General features: G+C 40.2%; 1 protein-coding gene across 1 annotated transcript in view; it reads right to left on the bottom strand.

Moving 5' to 3' along the window:
* Positions 1–2,050: 2,050 nt before the first annotated feature.
* The window catches only part of LOC138805127 (GTP cyclohydrolase 1), a 49,488-nt gene continuing 27,723 nt past the window's right edge, over positions 2,051–23,815 (bottom strand). The window contains exons 3-6 of the mRNA XM_069989724.1: positions 21,783–21,838; positions 7,529–7,560; positions 5,509–5,593; positions 2,051–4,037 (exon numbers count right to left, since the gene is read on the bottom strand). Coding sequence (XP_069845825.1) covers positions 3,911–4,037; positions 5,509–5,593; positions 7,529–7,560; positions 21,783–21,838 — 300 coding nt within the window. The 3' untranslated portion in view covers positions 2,051–3,910. The remainder of the gene's footprint in view (positions 4,038–5,508; positions 5,594–7,528; positions 7,561–21,782; positions 21,839–23,815) is intronic.

Raw genomic sequence — 23,815 nt, 5'->3', positions numbered from 1 at the left:
ACCTGAGGGTCTAGAGCTTTAAGTTCCACAGCCAAGTTCTGTTCAAGCTAAAAGCAGACAGACCTAGGCCAACTGGGCTCAATCAGTTCATTTAGATAGCCAGCCATTCCACAGTGGACATGTGGTAGGGTAAACACAGGCTTTCTCAAAAGTAATGACCAAATAAACTCTAAGAATAAGGTAGGATGGAAAAAGAGAATCTAGAAATTTCTTTATCTTTCTTTTTTTTTTTTTTGGGTGGTGGTGATATTGAGGTTTGAACTCAAAGCTTCACACTTCATGTTAGTTATCTTGCTCTATGTTTCGTTTTGCATAATAAAAATTAAAAATAAGCCGGCACCAGTGGCCCATGCCTATAATCCTTGGTACTCAGGAGGCTGAGATCTGAGGATCATGGTTCAAAGCTAGCACAGGCAGGAAAGTCCATAAGACTCCAATAAACTACTCAGAAAACAAACAAACAAACAAAAACAAAAAAACAAAAGTGGTGCTATGCCTCAAATGGGAGAGCACTAGCCTTAAGCACAAAGACTCTCAGAGATACCAGCCAGGCCCTGAATTCAAGACCTACGACTGGTAAAAAAATTTATTTTAGATATATTGTGTCTCTGGGAGGTATGGGGTAGTGTGTGTGTGTGTGTGTGTGTGTGTGTGTGTGTGTGTGTGTGTGTGTGTGTGTGTGTGTGTGTGTGTGTGTGTGTGTGTGTGTGTGTGTGTGTGTGTGTGTGTGTGTGTGTGTGTGTGTGGTGAGAAAGAAAGAGAGAGAATGCATTAGGACTTTAACTCAGGGCACTGACCTTTAGTTATTTTACTCAACGTTGGCAGTCTGGTCACCTGAGCCACAGCTCCACTTCTATGTCTTCACTGAGACAGCCTCTTCTTGTCATGCTCTTTGGAAGACCAGTGGTCACTGTGGTGAATCTTTAGGCACTGCACTGACACAGATTCTTCTTTAACAAGCAGTCTTGGGTGAAAAAAAAAAAGAGAGAGCATCAGCTTGGGCTAAGTAACTCAGTATGGGACACCTGTGAGTTGTGCTTTTAGGACTGTTTTTTTCTTTCAACTTTTTTATCATTATCTTTAAGTATTTGTACAAAGGTATTGTCATTTAACAAAGCAGTTTATGAATACAATAAGCATTTGTAGCTGGAGTGAATAGATTCTCTACCAACTGCTACAGGGTGCTACAAGGAGCATAAGGCCACTCTAGTGCCCCACACTTGGTTACACAGACATTCAGTAAGGCCACAGCTGTTGTCTTGGGGGAGAATGCAAGAAGCACTGAAGGTACTGAGTTAAGTGCAGAAAGAAGGCCGGAAGAACCCTTTGCCCCTCACTGGAGGTTTTTCCCAGGGTGGACTCTTTCAAGAACAGTGATGGGAATCCCCTTCCACTCTGGTCCGCTTCCTCCAGGTGCTCTTCCCCACACCCTCCATCTTCTTTCCTCAACAGCTCCCACACAGGAGTCAGCGCCACACCCAGAAGCTGGAGGTACCAGTAAATGAGGATTAGGAGCATGGAGGGATACAAAGGACATGCAGATTAAGACGTTTACTCCAAACTGGGCGCTGGTCACTCACACCTGTAATCCTAGCTACTCAGGAGGCTGAAATCTGAGGATCCCGGTTCAAAGTCAGCCCAGGCAGGAAAAGTCTTGTGAGACTCTTATCTCCAATAAACCACCAGAAAACTGGAAGTGGCGCTGTGGCTCATGTGGTAGAGCTCTCGCCTTGAGCTGAAGAGCTGAGGGATAGTGCCTAGGTCCAGAGTTTAGGCCCCATGACCGACCAAAAAGAAAAAAAGAAAAAAAAAAAAAAACCCTCACTCCAGATTCCCTTCAACAAAAGGTTGACCTCAGTAACTCCCCAACCAAACACCCAAGAGAAAGGACCATGAGGTTATAGTGTGCTGCCACTGAAATGTAATTTCTAACAGCCTAAGTGATTCAAGAAGCCCTTGTGATGGGTATCTCTGCTAGATAAAACAGAGTCAAAATCATTGAATGGATACATAGTTACATGGTGGCTGAAAAAAGAAACTTTCACAAGAACAAAGTTATACCACTTTAATAATTTAAATAGAACCAACTTCAGGAACACACATACAGATACATAAAATTCAAATAAACAACATAATTGAACAATACATTTAAATGCATCAATGTTTTTAAAATGCCCCAAGTGGACTCAGTGCCATGGATGTGGGAAGGAAAACTAGAAGTACTACAGACCAGAGAAAAACAGACACAATCATTACTTTGCATTTCTCACCAAGACTGTAGACATATCAGACATTTAGAAGAATACTTCTGGAAAATGGATGAACAGAGGAATGTAAATAATCTCAGGATGATTAATTTATAGATAATTTCTTTGGTCCTTCAAGTCTCATATTTATTTTTACTTTTAAAAAGCAAACATGAATTTAGTATGTAGAATTCTACCTAGAAATGTCTAACTATTAAGCAGGCTAATATTTTTACGAGGTTAGATTTAAATAAAAACTCAAAATCCACTAGCACTGTACTTTAGAAACTCCAAATATAGAAAAGGCCAGAGAAGTGGTAGAGATGAAACAAAACCAAACATCTCTGCCATCTTGCTCCATCATTAAGCTTAATGGTATCTAAGTGGCAGAGATAAATTTGAAGAGCACTCTGTCAATTGAATGAGAGACTTCTTTATTCAACAATCTTCTTTGTGTGTTTGTAAGGGAGTTTAAGAATATTTTGTTTTAATTTGGCCCACACTGCCCCAGTGGAGGAAATTTTAAGATAAATACTAATAAGGCAAAAGTTACTGGACTGCAATATCTATACCACCTGAACACCACCAGCCACACGAAGCAGAAGGGAAACAAGACCAGAGCTCCCCAGAGCCTCTGGCACAAAGCAATGTGCACAGCTCCAATGCCAGTGTCTATCAATTCACTCTGAGCATTTCAGATCCATGTAAGCTAGAATTCTACAGACGCTGGAGGGGTGGATACTCTCAAGAGCCTCTGAAAATATTTTTTTTAAAAAACTATTTCATAGGATTAAAATGAAACCTGCTTTAAGGCCTCTATGTGGATCACACAAAGTAAATTCCCAAGGGACTTCTAAAGTGGAAACAATAAGAACTAGTTACTTGCAATTCAGTACCAAGCCTTAAAATAATGGCTTTCTTTTAAAAAAAACAAGGAAAAAAGTACATGGTGAATGGTGTGATATTCTCATCAAGGCACAGAGAGTTAAAGGTCTCAATCCCCGTAGAATAACATGAGAATAAACTCGTAAACAACTTCAGGGACTCTCTCTAATCAAATTTTAAAAGGATAGAAGGTAGAAATGTGCCTTTTTAACTTACAATAAGGTTTTAAGAAAAAACACACATACCGAGATTCTATCACCTTCCCTCAGAGACTAACATTACAAGGGAATGATTAATAAAAATATTAAAAAATAAAATGCCACTGGAGGTTTCATCAACACAGTGAAAGCGGAGCCTGTGGGACTTTGTATTCATGGAGCAATACACCACCTACACATACATTACTTAAGCTCTTCGGATGTGGTACTATTTCTGTGGGAAGAGGAAAAACCAGCATGGCGGCCCACAGTTCACACCCACGCCCAATGCTCCCATGCTGATCACTCAGATTATTAAACAATATCAACCATGGATTCACCTCTTTGCCTGCACCTTTAGGGTTATCTGAATGACAGTGGTTTGTGCACAGAACTTATTATTGGCAGTTTAACATTGCCACTAAAAGGTGGCAAGAAGAATGTAGAGGGCTCACCCCTTTGGTAATTATTTTTATTTAATTTTCTATAAATAATTTTTAAGTACAATCAGTGACAAGTAAAGTTCACGTTGACAGCAGTTGAAAATGGAATGTAGACAATGAAGACAGAGAGGGCAGACGTTCAGGTCCTGATCAGGGTTAGAAACTCTTCCCGAGTCTTTGGGTCTTCCCGGAACACACCCAGCATCGTGCTGGTCACAGTTTTGCTGTTCATCTTCTGCACCCCCCGCATTACCATACACATGTGCCTACAAGACAAGACAACCAAGGCTTAAGTAGCTTGGATTTTAAAAGGTGAAGCAAAGCTCAAAGATTCATAATATCAGTTCACAGAACCAAGGGAAACTTTTTATGAAACTTTTTAAAAAGTCTTTTAGCTTTTCTAATTAGGAATAGTTAAGGCCTTGCTATATCCAACAAGAGAAGAATAATGGAGTTTTCTTCCTAGGTGAGAATAACAGAAAGAGTCTAATATAGATATATGAGTTCTAGATCATAGGATATTCAGAATTCTCAACTTGATCCATTTTCAGATCTAAGATGGCACCATGTTAGCTTAGGCACTCAGAGAAACAATCAAGTATGCTGGTCATTCCAGGCCTAATCCAGGTATTGGGACCAGTGGGTCTCAGCAACCTGGTGAAGACAAACAACCTACCCAGAGTTCATGGTACTCTACACATTGAATGGAAGACAGCTGCCCCTCCCCCGACATGGTGTCATTCTCATAATCCATTGTTACCCAAAGAAGAATCTGCAGCTGGACCTCTTTATGTGGAGTGAAATAAGCAACACACAATCTCACTCATATGTAAATAAAAAAAATTGACCTCATGTAAGTTGAGAGTAAAATGGTTTCCAGTGCTGTGGAGTGCAGGAGACAGAGGAATGAGGAGTTTGGTCAATGGGCACTGAATTACAATGAGATAGAACAAGTTTCAGTGTGCTATTGAGGAGTAGGGATATAGAGAAAGATGATGTGCTACCTATTTCAATAAGCTAGAAGAAAGGAGTTGGAATTTTTTCCCATAAAAATGACAAATGTTGGTGGACATTACGCAGCATGTATGTATCAGACTATCACAGGATACCCACCCAATACAGACAGATGACTTTTACATGCTTATGTACCCATTAAAATCTAAACTTTAAACATTAAAACAAACTTTTCTCTTTAAAAAGAAGTGTTTTAGTTGCCCTTTGTATAAATTCTTAGGTTTCTCTATTTTGAAAATGTGTGACAGATATTACAAAAACTAGAAGAAGGAGTTAGGGAGGAAGGAAGGGAAAGAGGGAGGGAAGGAGGAAAAGGAAGAGCAAGGAGGGAGAGAGGGATGAAAAAAGAAAGGGAGGGAGAAAGGAAAGGAAGACAGGGAAGGAGGGAAGAAGGAAGGACAGAAAGCATTAGAAAAGCTGCTTGGACCAAGAAAAAGCTAATGAAGAAAGAAAGACACGACATAAAATACTACATATTCAAATCTCTGCAACTAAGTTTACGACTTCCTGCCGCTCCACAATGCTCACCAAAACCCTGTCTCTGTGCCTGGATTCCTCTATCAGCATTACAGTGGATGCAAGAGGGATAAAGACTCAGGCTCAGAGATGGAGAGCATTAGTAAAAACTGTGAGGCATCATGGTCCTAGAGAAAGGAGGAGTGCCACAGTCAGAATCAGTGGTTGTGCGCACTACAAGACTATCAAAGAAGGGTTTGGACTTACGTTGCTTCAACCACCACCCCAACTCCAGCAGGCTGCAAGGCTTCTGTGATGGCAACAGCGATTTGTTTTGTAAGGCGCTCTTGCACTGCAGGTGTGATACATATCAAAGTTTAAAGCTGATACAAACAGCTGAAAGCTTTTTACCCTTAGAATACTTAAAATATTTTTAATTTAATTTTATTGTAAAGGTGATGTACAGAGGGGTCACAGAGGGGTTTGATATTTCTTGTCCAACAGTGTTATCCCCTCTTGTTTTATTCTACTTTCTCTCCCCTCGCTCCCCTCCCCCCACAAACTGTAAAGTTCATTTCCAACATTGTATCTTGTGAATATCACTGCTGTATTGGTTCACCCTTTGTCCTTTGTCTCACCATTTTGTTATTTCCCTTCCATTCCCCAAATCAGATAAACATATATACAAGATACAGGGTACCAAAATAAAAACAGACAATCTTAAAAAGCAGACCTCTGTGAGGCTTAGGTGCCAAGACATACCAGCTTTTGCCAGTTTGCGTTGTCTGCTGACTAGGCCGCATGATGCTACTGCTCAGTTCCTTCACTGACCCTGGAGTTACTAAAGAGCCCGCCCCCCAAGGCACCGCTGGCCCTCCAACCTTTCTATAAGGAAGGGACTGGAGTAGTAACTACCCCTTACATGTGCAGTAAAACCCAACAGATCCCTGGTTAATAGCATCTTAACTGAGCTGGAGTGGAACAAATGAACCATTGCAAGAAGATTAACAAAAGGGATAATTTATTAAATTATTAAGAACTAATGATTTCATATGAACAATGCAATTCCTTGTGCTGACTAAAACAATTTATCTTTGAATATATACAAAGGTCTTCACTGAAGCATTGCAACCATAAGACTGGCAAAAAATTTTCAAATGTCTATCAGAAAATCAAGCCATGGTACCTATAATAGAATTCTAAAGAGTCACCAAAATGAATGAGATAGTTACATATATGTGGGGAGGGGAGGAAAAAAACTGTTTTAAGAATCACTGAGTCAAGCAGGGCACTGGTGGCTCACTCCTGTAATCCTAGCCACTAAGGAGGCTGAGATCTGAAGATCACCATTCAAAGCCAGCCAGGGTAGGAAAGTCCATGAGACTCTTATCTCCATTAAACCACCAGAAAACCAGAAGTGGCACCGTTGCTCAAGGTAGCAGAGTGCTAGCCTTGAGCTGAAGAGCTCAGGGACAGTGCCCAGGCCCACAGTTCAAGCCCCATGACCACAAAAAAAAAACAAAAACAAAAACATTGAGTCAGGTACCAGTGGTTCACTCATGTAATCCTCACTGTTTGAGAGGTTAAGATTATGAAGACTGCATTTGAGGCCAGCTTGGGCAGAAAAAAGTATGGAAACACCCCTTCTCAACCAAGAGCTGGTGTAGTGGTGTACTTGTCATCCAGTTACAATGGTAAGCCTACAATATGGATCAAAGTCCAGATGCCACCTGAGCAGAAAAAGAAATCCTACTTCAAAAATAACCAGCATTAAAAAAAAAATGGTCTGGAGACCCATTCTTATCTAGATTTAACATAACTAAGCTGATTTAAAAACAGTAATATACACCAGGCGCCAGTGGCTCACGCCTGTAATCCTAGCTACTCAGGAGGCTGAGATCTGAGGATGGGTTCAAAGCCAAACTCTTATCTCTGATAAACCACCAGAAAACTGGAAGTGGAGCTGTAGCTCAAGTGGTAGAGAGCTCGCCTTGAGCTGAAGAGCGCAGGGACAGCACTCAGGCCCAGAGTTCAAGCTCCACGACCGACAAAAAAAAAACCCTGTAATATATGCCTGGAAGGGTAAAGGAAAATGTCAATATAATAGGGATTTCTTTGTAGGCTGAGACAGACTTTCTCTTCCTAGGATATTTTAATTTCTATATCATATTTATCATATTTGTAACATACTTTTATTCATTATATTTGCTTTATACTTGTACACAAAATACTTTTTCCATAAGGAAAAAAAAACTGTTTTCTGTAAATAAAGATCGCAAAAGTTTACCTTGTAGTCTTCTACTGTAGATTTCTACAATCCTAGAAAAGAAAGAATTTGTTATATTAATCATACATTGTTTAAAGTGAAATTGGAATGCTCCCTCATAAGACAAAAAGGACTTCGTTGAAGCAATAGGATGTGAACAGCAGTGGTACTGGTAGGAAAAGAAGAGGACGACACAACCCCACAGGGATACACAGTCTAAGGAGACTATCAATCACTGCACAATGGTGTTTCCATGTGTCCCTAAGGAAAAAACTCACAGGTTGTCACGTGTAACATCCACTTAGCAAAAACACAATTAGAGGCAGGCAACAAATTTTAAAGCTCACAAGTGATCAATTTCAGGCTAAGTCCCAAGTGTTCTAATTAATCATATTGTTTTATCACAGCTTAAAGTTCAAACTAAAAATGAGAAAAGACTATTGGTTAATTAATATCAAGTCATCTATTATACCAACTAAATCTATTAGGGTAATCCAATTAGAATGGATTAGATTTCCTCAGGCATCTCTTCACAAGATTTGTTTATTAAGAGCTTGCTTAGTAGGATTGCCCTTCCTAAATAAAATCCTCCTGATCTTACAACACAACATATCCAGTAATGAATTCTCCCCTTTCTTAGTGATTAAATACAAAAATGGTGATGTGGATGACCCACATACAGAAGGCAACTCATGCTAAGGACCTTTGCTTTAAAAGCTGACCTGACAGTCATGCATTTAGACCCAGTTTGAAGTCACTTTCCTTATGACACATTTTATGGCTCTTTCTTTAGTATAGTATACCCCTCAGACAGAATCAACTACAGTAGAGTCAACCAACTCAGTAACATGTATACCATCTTGTTTACCAACCTGGGGAACTCTGGGGGCAGAAGCCAATCTGATTCTTCAGGTCCACAGTAGGTAAATAGACAGAGTTAATCATATTATTTTATTTTGAACAAAATTTGAGAGAGGGTGGCTTTCAAGCTCCTAGATAGAAGAAATGTCATATTTCTTACTGGGTCAGACTGTGTATGTGTTCCTGCTGATGTCTTCCCAGGTGATTAACGTTATATCAGTAGGAGATGTGGTTGATTTTACAAGAATTTCTTTCTGATGTTCAGTTTTGGTTGTTTTTTTCTGTCGGTCATGGGGCCTGAACTCTGGGCCTGGATGCTGTCTCTCAGCTCTTCAGCTCAAGGCTAGCACTCTACCACTTGAGCCACAGTGTCACTTCTGGCTTTTTTTGTTTATGTGGTGCTGAGGAATCAAACCCAGGGCCTCATGCATGCAAGGAAAGCGCTCTACCACTGAGCCACCTTCCCAGCTCCTGATGTTCACTTTTTCTGAAGCAGAATCCATGTTCTATATTAGACAGCAATTGTAACATTGGACATCCATGTATTGGTCCATACTTCAATATGAATTTCTCTAACATTTTATTAACAGGACAAGGTCCACCTACTCTGACAGAGAGCTGCTTTCATGTTAAGATCATTCCTTGGGCTAGGACACAGCTTAATAGTGGAACACTTGCCTGTGTCATTATGTGGTAGATATGTCACCCGGTTCAAGAGCTTAGGATTTCTTAATCCTAGCTTGATTAAGTTCTAAGGAAGAAATATTTTTAAATTTATTATAAAATTATATTTACAATATAAATGTTTATTGGATACAACAAAGAACAGAATAATTCAGAAATGTAAATAAACAGTGATTTAAAACTCAATCCCTTGCCCAGTGCCAGTGGCTCACCCCTCGCTACTCAGGAGGCTGAGCTATGAGGATCACAGTTCGAAGCCAGCTGGAGCAGAAAAGTCCCCAGAAGACTCTTATCTCCAATTAACCACTCAAAAACCAGAAGGGAAGCTGTGGCTCCAAGTGGTAGAGCACTAGCCTTGGGCAAAAAGAGCTCAGGGACAGAGACTAGGACCATGACTAACAAGAACAAGAGAGAGAGAGAGAGAGAGCCCATTGGTTTGATTCATTGTTGCTGAAGGATTTATAGCAAAAGTATTAACAATCACTAGAATAAAATATATCATTAAATTATTAAATTTATCATTTATTTTCAGCATTTATATGACTCTTTTGAGTTAAAAATAAATATTTATTTTGCCCGATTTCTTTTGGTGGCTTTTGGCTCAGGGCCTCATGCCTGGTAGGTAGACACTCCAAACATTTGAGCCACCCCTCCCAACGCTTCCAACGCTTTTTGCATTAGTTTTTTGTTGTTGTTTTTCCAGAAAAGGTCTTGCTTTTGCCCAAGACAGCCCCTAAATTCTCTTTTCCTAAGTATAGCTTATTACACAAGTGGAATTACAGTATTCCTAGCTTGCTTGCTGAGATGAGGTCGTACTTTCTTGTCCATTGCTCTCATTCTTGAAAGATAATTTGTGGAGAGGTGTTATGTTGGGAATAGAGTTCTAGTTTAACACTGATGGTTATCTGCCTTTCAATATTGTTGTTGGCAACCAAATTTCAAGTCTAACCACTGTTACCAGGAAGGTAATTGATATTTTTTTCTCCATGGCTGCTTTTATGACTTTTGAGTCTGTGTACTTTGCAGTTTACTCTGCTTATTTGGGATTTATGAGGCTTCTGGAATCTGCAGGCTGATATTTTGCCTATATTTTGGAGACTTTTCTAGGCATTATGTTCTCTCATACTGTATCTGCTCCATTACCTCTCATAGCTCTCAGAATTCTAATTAAGGGTACAGCAGACCCTCTTGGTCTTCCAGCTCCTAAATTCTCATTCATATGTTATGCCTGTCTCTGCGTTGCATTTTGTACAGTTTCCTCTGACCTTTCCTCCAGTTCACTGTATTTTCATCTGCTGCTAATCTGCTACTTAGTGAGCATACAAGACTTTGGCTTCATTCATCATACCTTTTATTTCTAGAAGCTATAGTTGCTCCCTTTTCCAACCTGCCTAGCTAACACTGGATGTTTCTTATTCCTTTGTCAAACTTTCAGTTTGCTTGTGTAGTTGGTTTTTTTTTTTAGTTTTGTACAGGGGCTGAGGCTTGAACTCAGGTGTTGGCCCTGGGCTTTTTTTGCTTTACACTTGAGCCACAGCTCCACTTTGGGGGGTAGTTTATTGGAAATAAGAGTCCCATAGACTTTCTTGCCTAAGCTGGCTTTGAAGCATGATCCTCAGATCTCAGCCTCCTAAGTTGCTAGGATTACAGGTATGAGCCACTGAACCCAGTGAATTTTCAGTAATATTACATACGTGTTCCATCTTCTGTCTAACTCCAGCCTCTACCCGCTTCGTCCATGTGGCTTCTTTCCTTTTTTCCTTTTGGTAAGCTTGCATCCCTTGGAACTGCATTTGTGGGAATTCTTTTTCTTCTTCTTTTTTTTTCTTTTGCTGGTCATGGGGCCTGAACTCTGGGCCTGGGCGCTGTCCCTCAGCTCTTCAGCTCAAGGCTAGCGCTCTACCACTGGAGCCACAGCACCACTTCCGGCTTTTTCTGTTTATGTGGTGCTGAGGAATCGAACCCAGGGCCTCATGCTTGCAAGGCAAGTACTCTACCACTGAGCCACCTTCCCAGCCCCATTTGTGGGAATTCTTTACAGCATGGATAAAAGTGTACCAGAGAAAGTAGACTCATCTCTGCTAGGACCCCCACATAGGGGCCGTTTTAACTAAACGGTTGCCTTGGGCTTTTTGGAAGGCTTTTGGAACCCCAGGCTTGTGATTCGTGCCTGTGGATCACAAGTGAACACCTCCTCTGATGCAGGGTAGGAACAGGAAGATGGAGCCCAGGCTGTCACTCCTGTGCAGTCTGTTCCTGTGGCCCTTCCCTGGAGTGGCCTTATTCTCCTCAGTGGGTGAGAGGAAGACAGGTATCAGCAATGGTGTGACAGCACAGATCATCACACTGCAGCATCAGTCACTGTGAATTCTAATAGAAACAATTCATTTTGGAATAAACCTCTCTTTGTGTTTGGAAGCGGTACTTCTACTAGCCTGTTACATTTTTCTGACATTCACAATTCTCACTACATTTATAAACTTTTTACTACTACATTTATCATCTATAGTATTAGCTAGCTTTATCAGGCTTTGTTGTCAGGACTAGGAAGCTTTACATTAATCAGGTAGCTTTTCAGTTTCTTCTATATAATTATCATAACTGAAATTAGCAGTTAATTGAAAAGTCAGAAAGCATGTCTAGAAAATTGATTATGGCCCATTCTCTTCTCACCTCACATTTTTTAACCTACTCATTAAGACTCATAAAAGTTTTATTTGTTGTATTTATTTTGTTTGAAGGGACTAGGGCTTGAACTCAGGGTCTTACACTCTCGATCACCTTTCTTGCTCCATGGGCAACTCTAGCACTTGAGTCATATCTCCAGTCCTCCTTTTTGCTGATTATTTTGAAGATGTAGTCTGTTGGACTTTTTCTGACCAACTTGTTCCTAATAACAACAATCCTTTAGAAGTCAGCCTCTTGGGTGGCTTAGGTGTTAATCATCAGTGCTCAGAACTTAAAAGGTTTTCATTATATTTCCTCTCATTCCTAGATATTAAAATGTACCATCTCAATTAGATGCAATCTGTGATATAAGACCAACTTTTTATACTTGTGATTTCTATTCTTTAGGGGTTTAAAAAATATTCTAAGGAGCCGGGCGCTGGTGGTTCATGCTTATAATCCTAGCTACTGAGGAGGCTGAGATCTGAGGATTGCGGTTCAAAGCCAGCCCAGGCAGGAAAGTTCGTGAAACTCTTATCTGCAATAAACCACCAGAAAACTGGAAGTGGCACTGTAGGAAGTGGTAGAGTGCTAGCCTTGAACTGAAGAGCTGAGGGACAGTGCCCAGGCCCAGAGTTCAAGCCCCATGACCGACAAAAATAAAAAATAAAAATAAATAAAAATTCTAAGGCATCTCAGCTTCATCTTAAAAGCCATGGAGAGCTGGATAGAGTGCCAGCCTAGGAAGCATGAGGACCCAAGTTCAAACCCTAGTATTTGAAAACATAAAATTAAAAAAAAATAGAGTGCCACAAAGAGAGTTCATGGTTAAATTCATATTGAAAAATAATATTTCAGTAGCACCCGAGAGCAAATTTAAAAACTGTAAAAAGTTAGAGGAACAGAGGAGTTGGGAGGAAGACCCACCCAACATAGAGTGGCAGCAAGGGCAGCAAGCCAGCTGAATGGGCACAGAAGGGACTGCTGTAGAAGACAGTGAGGGGCCAAGAGCAGTGATGGGTAACGGCAATCCTGGGCCAAAATGCTTCCCAGGGGAACAAAGATTTAAGTGGTAAAATAAAGCATTATACCTCTAAACAGACAAAAAAGAAATCTGCAACCTCAGAAAAGTTTTGAATTTCTTTATGGCAAAAACAATTCTATATACCAAAATCAAAAGACAAATGACAGGTTGGGAAAAAATTCCAGGTAACTTGATATAGATGTTAACATTCAGAGAATGTGTGCAAATCACTGATTACAAGATAAGAAACAATATCCTTACCCACCAGGAAAATGGAACTCAAAACTACATTGACATGCCAGCTCACCCCAGTCAGATTGGCCATCATCAGGAAAACAAGCAGCAATAAACATTGGGAGGGATACTGGAGATGCTTACTGGAGACGCTGGGTGAATTGCAAATTAGTACAATTACTATGGAAACCAGCATGGAGGTTCTTCAAAAAACTAGAAGGAGAACTACTATATCATCCTGCTCTGCCCAAAGGAAATGAAGTTAGCATACAACAGAGATATCTGCACATCCATGTTTAGGGCAGCACTGTTCACAGTAGCCAAATTCAGCCAAGGTGCCCATCTACAGGTGAATGGATTAATAAAATGTGTCATATATATACATATATATATATATATATGGAAGTATTATTCAGCCATAAAGAATGAAAGCTTGTCATTTTCAGGAAAATGAGGAGAACTGGAAAACAATGTGTTAAGCAAAATAAGCCAGATAAGGAAGGGCATGTATTATATATTCATTCTCTTATATGTAGAAACTAAAAACAAAAGACTGGAATGTATGCAAAAAATTTCTATATAAGGTAATTAAGGGAAAGAGGAGAGGAGTGGGTGAGAATGTTGAAAGGGGTGACATTGGCCAAGATGCACTGTATTCATAGCTGATCTGGTGAACAGCAACTCTTGTGCAATTACCTAAAGATAATAAAAAATATTGTTTTAAACAAGACTAGAGGGGCTGGGGGTTTAGCCCAGCGGAAGGGCACCCGCCCGGTGCGCGCAAGGCCCTGGTTCGGTCCTCAGCCCTGGGAAAAAAAAAAAGGAAAAAGACTAGAATGTCTGGAGACCGGTGGTTCACATCTGTAATCCTAGCTACTTGGAGGGCTGAGATCTGAGGATCAGGGTTCAAAGCCAGCCCAGGCAGAAGTTTATGACTCTTTTATCTTTAATAAACTACTCAGAAAAAGCCAGAAGTTGTGCTGTGGCTCAAGTGGTACAGCGCTAGCCTCGAGCATAGAGAAGCTCAGGGACAGAGCCCAGCCCCTGAGTTCAAGCCCCAGGATTGGCAAAAAAAAAAAAAAAAGACTAGAATGTAGAAGGATAGAGGAAATAGGGGGTTAAAGAGTTGCAATCAGTGTAAGATGTAAGCGTATATACAATGTCACAATGTCGCCCATTAATTTGTTCAACTAATATGTGTAATAATTAAAATAAAAATGGTATCAAAATCAAAATGTTATCTCCAGAGGAGATCCCATGCAAGGCAGAAGCTATGGAAGCCTCTGGTGGTACTTTTTATCTTTCCAGCTCTACAAAAATTTGTTACTAAAAAAACAAAACAAAACACTGGGCGCCAGGGGCTCACGCCTGTAATCCTAGCTACTGAGGAGGCTGAGATCTGAGGATGGCAGTTCAAAGCCAGCCCTGGAAGGAAAGTCTGTGAGACTCTTATCTCCAATTAACCACCAGAAAACCGGAAATGGAGCTGTGGCTCAAGTGGTAGAGCACTAGCCTTGCGCTGTAGAGCTGACGGACAGCGCCCAGGCCCAGAGTTCAAGCCCCACAACTGACAAAAAAAAAAACAAAAAACCTAAAAAACAAAAAAACAATAATAATAATAATCAATAAACCCAATAGAAAATTAAGAACATTCTGAAAAACTTGACCTTCAATCTATTATAGAAATTGAGGTTTGTCGGGAAGAATAGTTCAATGGAAGTGATTTCCTTGAATGTATAAGTTTTAATTCCAGAACAGGATTAAAAAAAGAAAGAAATTCAAATAAAAACAATAGCTGACTTGGCACCGGTGGCTCATGCCTGCAATCCTAGCTACTCAGGAGGTTGAGATCTGAGGATCGCAGTTCAAAGCCAGTCCAAACAGGAAAGTGGATGAGACTCTTATCTCCAATAAATAACCAGAAAACTGGAAGTGGCACTGTGGCTTAAGTGGTAGAGCGCTTGCCTTGAGTTGAGGAGCTCATGGACAGCTTCAGGCCCAGAGTTCAAGCCCCACGACCGGAAAACAAAACAAAACAAAAACAATAGCTAACAGTGTCACTTACCTATTTGCCAAGATTTAAAAAAGTGAAGCCCAGTATTATAGAAATGCTACATATTATGAAAGAATATATATACTTTATATTAACAATAATGTGATATATACTGCTTAATGTATTATGTTCTGACAATATCAAAATTGTGAAATTTTTTGAAAAAAAAAATGTGTCCTCTGCAATCTAATCTATCTTTTTTTTAACCATCTCCCATGTGTCTTTTCCTAAATCTGTTACTTCCATCAATGAATCTAGTCCTCACCCACTGCAATTTGCCTTGCTCTTACTCTCTTAGTTGCCTTTGCTTGGGCAAGAACTATACTAGAAGAAATTCTCCCTCATTTAAAATTCTACTCATCCCTTCATCCCTGGATCTCTTCAACTCTACCAAGCCATTGATATCATGGCTACTCCATGATGGAGTGCTAAAGTTAACTTTTGTTTTCTTATGCTAAGGAATGAAAAAGAGGGACTTGTACCTAATAGTGGGAATTTCTGTGGCATCTGCTACCTCTTAGTGTGTGCCCTCCTCAAGGGTACTACTGTATCTTCTCTAGCCACCACAGTTAGCTGGTATACCATAGAGTTCTTCCACAGCTGGGGTTCAAAGCTCAAGCTAGCCATAGCTACCCCAGAATACTACAATGTTAAATTCAAAGTTGAATTACACTGGGAATGGGGGTGAGGCATGGCTCAAGTGGTACAGTACTTGCCTATCAAGCATGAGGCCTTAAATTCCACTGCCAGTATTGTCAAATAATGATAATGATTAATAATAATAACAATAATTTTGTCCTAAGGCAAGAAAACATACATATTTCGGATAGCTTTGCAATGACAAAAGGAATTTCCATTGAAACTAAGTTTACTCTGAATTCTCCTTGAGTTGAAACAGATCAACTCACTTTTGGCATTTTCTTGCTACTTAAGGTTTTACTGTTTGATATTTGACTTTGCTGGAACAGAAAGGTCATTCGTTTAAAAGCAAGCATATAACAAACTTCATATAAAAGATTAAAATGAGCAGCGAAGTTTTGCTAAGACATACAGATTTCTTACTACTCTCCATCCCCTAAATATTGTTACTTCTTAAATGAAATAAACACTTGGATAAAATCCTTAGTCTGGCATTCCATTTATACTCAAGTCTTAATCCTATTAGTTTAAGGACAAATCTTCATGCTAATAACCAACTCCTTTGAAATGTTTCAGAAAAGTGTAATTACCTGAGATCTTTTCCTTTCACTGGGAAAAGAAATAACCAAGATGGTTCCCTTCTACCCTTAAGCTATCATTTACTCCACAAGCTCACGGAATCATTCTAGAGTCCATTTCCCATGAAGTATTAGTCATGGCCATCACAGTACAACTTCTAGAGAGGGAAGTCCATATAAGACCAAGACTCAGAGCAGATACCAGCACCTCCAGAGTAAAATGGAAGACTAGAAACTTCCTTATGTGCAGCTACAGAGAAGAAGAGTTGGGCTAACAAAGGAGAGACTACATTCTGAAGAGAGAGAGGGGAGGAGCACTCACTAGGAATTAGGAAAGAGGCGACAGGACAGCTGAAGAGTATGATGGTACAGAAAGGTAACATTGAGAAAAGTAACTCCAACTTCACCGTTGGAGGAAAACCACAGATAAGCCAGGAAGCCCTGGTCATAACACACTGGCAATAATAAGCCCACAGTTCTTGCAAGCCTTAAATCCATTCAAGGTCTGGTGCTGATGGTTCATGCCTATAATCCCAGTAAATTAAGACGCTGAGATCAGAAGAATCATAATTTGAGGTCATCCATAGGCCTAAACCCACACACAATGATATGTGCCATCATCCCAGCTATGCAGGAGGATGAGATGAGGAGGATCATGGTTCCAGACCAGCCAGGAGGAGGAAAAATCTTAAGACTCCATCTCAATAGAAAATCATGGCATGGTAGTTCATGCCTATCATCCAAGCTATGATAGAACATACAAAATAGGCAAATTCTGGTCCAGTCATGGCCTAAGCAAAAACAAAAACAAAACAAACAACAACAAAAAAAGACCCTATCTCAAAATAACCAATGCAAAGATAAGGGTTGGAGCATTCCTTGGCAGTAGAGTCTACCCATCAAGTGATAGGTCCTAGTTCAAAGCCCACTGGCAAAAAAAAAAAAAAAAAAAAGAAAGAAAAAAATCCAGCAGAATGACACTGACAAGATCTTAGCAACTCCTACATGGCAGGCGAAGGCCAATACTGAAGACGAAATCTATTCCATACCTCTCCACATCTTGGAGTGTTAGAACCAGGTACCATCTTGAGAGGGGACCTATTGTTTGAGATTGAGCTACTTTCGGGATCTGAAAATAAAGAACAGTCATAAGTTAAGGAGCCTAGAAACCCTCTGTCAGTGTCTGAATGGCAGCCAGGAAGAGGGCGAGTCAGACACAGACTTGATAAATTTAAATCACTGGGAACTCAAGCTACGAAAGTATGGTGGTCAGTGGCTCCAAGCTCAATGACCTGAGGATTTCTGCAGGGACTGATGGCTCCGGCTCCTGTCCTGAGCCGCAGCATTAACTTGGCCCTAGTGCTGCCTCCCTGGCTTGCTGCCAGGCACAACTGAGAGCTCTGTGCCCAGGTCTGGTGGATCACTGGATTTCCCCAGCTTCCTCTCTGCCACAGGGTGGTTTGTGCTCAGTAAGATCTGAACACACTGAGGCCAGCAGAAGGAGCTCTGGGCTCTCTTACTTCTTGCCTTCCACAGATCTCAGTGCCTTTTGTTTTCCCTGTTTTCTTTTTCTCTTTTTTTTTTTTTAATGAAAGGTTATTTTTTCCTTTTCTTTTTACTAATTTTATTTATTTACTGTGTCTGTGGTACCAAGGAACCAAACCTAGGGCCTCATGCATTCTGTGCCACAGTCCTTGGCCCCTCCCCATTCTCTTAAGCAGTCAGGGGACACAACTCAGCTTGGATGTGGGTGCACAACCTGGGGAGCCTCTGGAGACAGCAGGACCCTGTTCCATAGGCTATAAAGTTTGTCAGGGCGAGCAGCAGCTCTGGATATACAAAGAAGGGAAACATAAAATGAATGTGGCCGTGAAGGTGACAATGTCCTTTGACCAGCCTGGACCAGCCCTCCACCTGCATACAGCATCAGCCTTAACAGTAGAAACTAAGATGGACTCCAGGTATAACTCACTTCCACACACACTCCCCACCCCAAGTTCACCTCCCCACCCCCTGGATTATAATGCTACAGGACCTAGAAAAAAGTTTTCTCAATTCTTTCTTTTTCTTTTTTCTTTTGTCAATCGTGGGGCCTGAACTCTGGGCCTAGGCGCTATCCTTCAGCTCTTCAGCTCAAGGCTAGTGCTCTTGAGCCACAGCACGACTTCGGGCTTTTTCTGCTTATGTGGTGCTGAAGAATTGAACCCAGGGCCTTATGCACGCAAGGCTAGCACTCTACCACTGAGCCACCTTCCCAGCCCTCTTTCTCGCATATATCTGCGCCAGTCCTGGGGCTTGAATTCAGAGCTTGAGGGCTGTCTCTGAGCTTCTTTGTGCAAGGTTAGTTCTCTACCACTTGAGCCACAGCAATATTTCTGGCTTTTTCTGAGTAGTTAATTGGAGATAAGAGTCTCATGGACTTTCCTGCCCAGGCTGGCTTCAAACTGTGATCCTCAGATCTCAGCCTCCCAAGAAGCTAGGATTACATGAGTGAACTACTGGTACTTGGCTCTCATCTCTTCTCACATCCTTCTTGTTCTTTCATTTCTTTTACTTAATCTTGTCTCTTCATTTTTTCCCTTTCCTTGTCTTTTCCTTTATTTCATTCATTCATTACTGTTGCTTTAACATTTAACTTCATAGTTTATTCTACATTATTTTTTGCTTTCTTTTTATCTAAAATATTTTTCTTAGTACTTATTAGTTGTACAAAACAAGGTGCATTGTGATACTTTCATACATATATGCAAAGTATCTCTAATATTTTTCCTATGATTATTGGTGATATCTCTAATTCATTTTTATTTGTATTTTTATATTTATTGTTGCTGTTATGATCATTGTTTTCTTTTCTCTGATTTGTACTAAGGATTGAGCCCATATAAGTGGTCTGCTTACTAAAGGAACTCTTGAATAAAACCAAAAAAGACATTTGTTCCAACAGATGAATAAACAACAACTTAAAATACATAAGTATGGCTGGGTGCCAGTGGTACACACTTGAACAGCTGTAATTCTAGCTGCTTAAGGGTAAGAACTGAGGATTGAGGTTCAAAGCCAGCCATGGCAGGAAAGTCCATGAAACATATATCTCCAGATAACCACCAAACAGCTGAAAGTGGAGCTATAGCTTAAGTGGTTGAATCTTAGCCTTGAGCAAAGAAGCACAGGCATACCATCCAGGCCCTAAGTTTGACTACAGAACTGACACAAAAAACAAACAACAACAATAAGACCCATAAATATAAAAAGGCAGCATGATTCCTTTAAATGCTGGAGCGTCCTCAAGGCTTGACTCCCTAACATGTGTGCTTACCAAGCATATAGCTCTGAGTTCAAAACCCTAGCACCACCAAAAAAAAAAAAAAAAAAAAAAAGAATGCCCAGAACTTCACAACTCTTCAGTAACTATCCAAAGATACTGCAGATGGCTAAAATCCAGATAAAGAAATCAAAAGGATCAGTGACTTCATACAAAAGAAATAAAGATACCAATTCAAGATCAGGATGGGAAACTGAATAACTCAGCACAGATAGAGGTTCTGAAAAAGGAAAACATGAAATCTTGGAAATAAAAGGCTCAGTAAACAAATAAAATTTTAAACTCAATGGAAAGCATCACCAATAGACCAGACAAATGGTTCATTCTCCATCATTCTGTGACTTCCAGGAGTCCTGTTTAGGACACTAGAACACATAACACCTGGGAAATGGAAAAGATCCAGAAGACCAGAACATGGAAGGTAGCTATAAAAATTCCAGGAGAAAGCTAAGAAGCGAAGTATAAAGACACATTCCTCATTGTAGTCAGTGTGGAGAAATCTCCAACTGGTCTCCAGATCCTAAGGTGAACAAGAGAACTTCTGAGTTAAAACCACATGAAAGCCAATGGCTGCAGAAGTCTGCAGTAGTCATTCATTCCTAAGTGTGCCCATTGGAGTTCACACCATGCACAGTCAGTATGCGTACCAGGAACACAAAGAAAGGCCATATAAAGGTGAAGCATAGAGGACTCAGGCTGAGCATAAACCTTTATGTGTGTAGTAAGCATGTGAGAAAGGCTTCAGTGGTTACAGTTTCTAAGACATCCCAGCTCTCACACTGAAGAGAAGCCCATGGATGTGAGCAATATGAGAAAGCCTTCAGTTCTATGTGTGATTTTCAGAGACTGAAATGAACTCACAGTGAATGAACTCAGTGAAGAGACCTCCTATGTGTGTAAGCAATGTGGGAAAGCCTTTTGTTATTCCCTCCACAGAGATGAAAGGATTCACACACTGGAGAGAATCCCCACACATCTAGAACTGGGAAATGCATTCTTGTTACATGCCCTTTCTAGCACTAGTGAGAATGCAGTGAAGAGAGCTATCAGTGCATGTGGAAAGCTTCTAATCTCAGCTCAGTTCACAGATGTGCTAAGGACACACTGTGGAAAGAAGCCTTGAATAGAAGAGATGTGCTGAAGTATTCAGGTGGTGTACAATTCACCAAGGAGCATTATCTGTTTTTGGAGACAAAAGACAAGTCTTAATAGGACTTCGCCCTGCTCTGTGTGTGAGGTCAATTCCAGTCTTCTGGTCTTATTTTTATCATTATGACATTCTATTTAAACACTAAAGGATCTCCAATAATGTATTTGAAAGTGTTCTCCATAAACACATGCCTTTTCAACTTCTAAAACAAAACAAGTCTGAAAACTGTGTATTTCAATTAGTCCCCTGCCTATGTTCTCTCTTCCATCTCTTATTTTAAGTACCCCCTTTATTAGAGGTAAGCCTCGTGTCTATTTTTTTTTTGGGGGGGGGGGGGCGCGGTCCAGTCATGGGGCCTGAACTCTGGGCCTGGGCGCTGTCCCTCAGCTCTTCAGCTCAAGGCTAGTACTCTACCACTTGAGCCATAGCGCCACTTCCAGCTTTTTTCTTTTTGCTTATGTGGTGCTGAGGAATCGAACCCAGGGCCTCAGGCATGCAAGGCAAGCGCTCTACCACTGAGCCACCTTCCCAGCCCCAAGCCTCATGTCTTTAGTATAGGAAGGCTCTACAAGCTGAGACATCAAAGATGAGAGGGGAGAGCAAGGGGACAAGGCAGTGGTGAATGGGAAGAGAGGAGCATTTGTGTGTGAGGCCTTAGATTCTAAGTCTGATTGCCTTTGGAACCTATATGTGTTTACTTGTAAAATTACTTCCAATTTACAGCCACACTTGTAGGGAGAGTGAAATCTTGGTGAGACAACTCTCACTAAAGAGGAGCCATTGGCTGTGTGCCCGTGGCTCATGCCTATAATCCTAACTACTCAGGAGGCTGAGATCAGAGGATCACAGTTCAAAGCCAGCCCAGACAGGAAAGTCCGTGAGACTCTTCTCTCCAATTAACCAGAAATCCTGAAGTAGAGCTGTGGTTCAAGTGGTAGAGCGCTCACCTTGAGCTGAAGAGCTCAGGGATAGCACACAGGCCCAGATTTCAAACCTCATGACCAACAAAAAAAAAGAGGAGCAATTGTATACACCTGTTTATATACCATGTGGTTATACTTACCTTGCAAGTTTGCTGAGGCCAAGGACTTGCTTGTTGGGAAGATAACCAATATGAACCTTCAAAGAGGAAATAGAAACAATGAGCTCAATAAAGGCACAGCACATCTTTGATGGCAAAATAAGGAAATACAGGGAAACTATGCTATTCTTACATGTAAATTCATCTCCATGACAATGTATCTTTAAAACATTCAGAGGCATTCAGACAGAAAAATGAAGCAATTACAGAAGTATTTTTAAATTACATAAAGATGGCAAAAGGACATTATAGATGGATGAGTCTATTAATCAAATGACAGATTTAAAGTGTTGCTGTGATTTCCCTAATAAAGTTAAATTCTTGATATGAATGTGAAAGTGTTTTCTCTACAGACAGGAAGAAATTCTCAAGAAAGAAGGGAGAGTCTTATTTAATGGCATAAACTGTAAAGAGAAATGTTGTCATTTTGCACATCACAGTGCTTAGGAATCACACTGCAGAGTGCTATTGCACAAGGGTCTCTACATCCTTTTTTGTTGGCTGCCCCATTTCTAAAGGAGAACTGGGAGAGCTCCATCATCCTGACGGAAGACAATGAACACAAGCTAATGCTGTACCTGCCAGAACATGCACCCTAAGAGACAAGTTTTATACATGACCTACCTACTATAAGGCAAAGTCACTTCTACAGTCTTTAAAGGCACCATTAAATAATAGGTAGATGTTACCTTGCTTTTAAGCCAAATATGAAGAATGAAAAACATAAGCTCTCTGGAAAAGGCTAATTAAGTAAAGGGTCATTTATAGGCAATCAATTAACCAGATATAAAATTACAGTCACATCTCCCTCATCACGATTGCCAACAGTCTTCATTCATTTATCTAATATTTACTGATAACAATAATAATATTTACTAATAATTTTACTGATGTAATATTTAGTGAATTCTTTATTTGCTGTTATTGTAGAGTGGCTATATAGAGGTATTGCAGTTACATGATTCAAGCAATGAGTACAATTCTTTTTGAACCATGTCTCCCCTTCCCTTGCTCTCTCCTGGTTTTTCCCTCTTGTCCCCAAACAAAAGATGATTTTTTTTCCATTACGGCTATGTTTTAACAGCTTGAGAATTCTACCTCATTACCTTCCTAGAGGACAGGAGGAAAAGACACAGTAGCATCTGAACTCTGGGTGTTACAAAGATAAGTTACTCTTCTATAACAAACTATATAAATAGTTATCTGTAGCTGCTTTGTATTGGAAAAGCTTTTTAGATCTTGCTCCATTTACAATACGTTCTAAGGATGTATGTAGTAAATAAAGCATTCTTTAAAGCAAAAAAAAAGTTACTCTTCTATACACTTGAAATTGCCATGCTTATTTATGCAGAACTAGAATATGCTTATAGTTTATACTATTTTGGGTCTTTATTTAGGACCTAAGACATCTAAATGTCCATTTTAGAAAATCACCATTAAAAAATAAATAAATCACCACTAAAAAGCAAAGCTAGTAAGAACATGAATGCAGAGGTAATTATCACAGTAGGTAGGAGGATGCAATAGCCAGAGGCTAAGTACAGGACTAAATGCTTTGGGTCCAACCCATGCCAGGCCAGGGTACTAACTCTCCATATCCTCTTGGAAAAAAGAAGATGAATTTGTTTCACCTATAGCAAATAAAAGACGGAGATGAGCCCAAAAGTTCCTTCATTAACTGTGGATGCCTCTTCTGTAGTACTATGAAGTCCTTGGCACCCCTGTGCACGCTTCTGTCAGAAATAGTCATTCTTAAAATAGTGAAGGTTCAAATCAAACCTAGGTTTTTAGGAAAGCTAAAGGCTGGAAGGAACAAATCCAGAAGGTGAGGCAAGCCACAGAATAACAGGTCTAGTCTCTTCCATAGGGGGAGGAGGGGCTATTTTAGAAGAAAACAGTAATGCAGGAGACACCACAAAATGCCAAAAAAAAAAAAATACAAAGTGACTTCTAACTAGCTTCTTTATAAATCCATGGAAAATGTTTGCAGTAACTGGAGAACTCAAAATACATGT

Source organism: Dipodomys merriami, unplaced genomic scaffold (genome assembly GCF_024711535.1).
Source record: "Dipodomys merriami isolate MVZ:Mamm:240054 unplaced genomic scaffold, mDipMer1.0.p SCAF_388, whole genome shotgun sequence".
In the NCBI taxonomy this organism is placed as follows: Eukaryota; Metazoa; Chordata; class Mammalia; order Rodentia; family Heteromyidae; genus Dipodomys; species Dipodomys merriami.
Note: the sequence above shows the minus strand (reverse complement) of the source record. Positions and strands in the feature narration are given on the sequence as shown.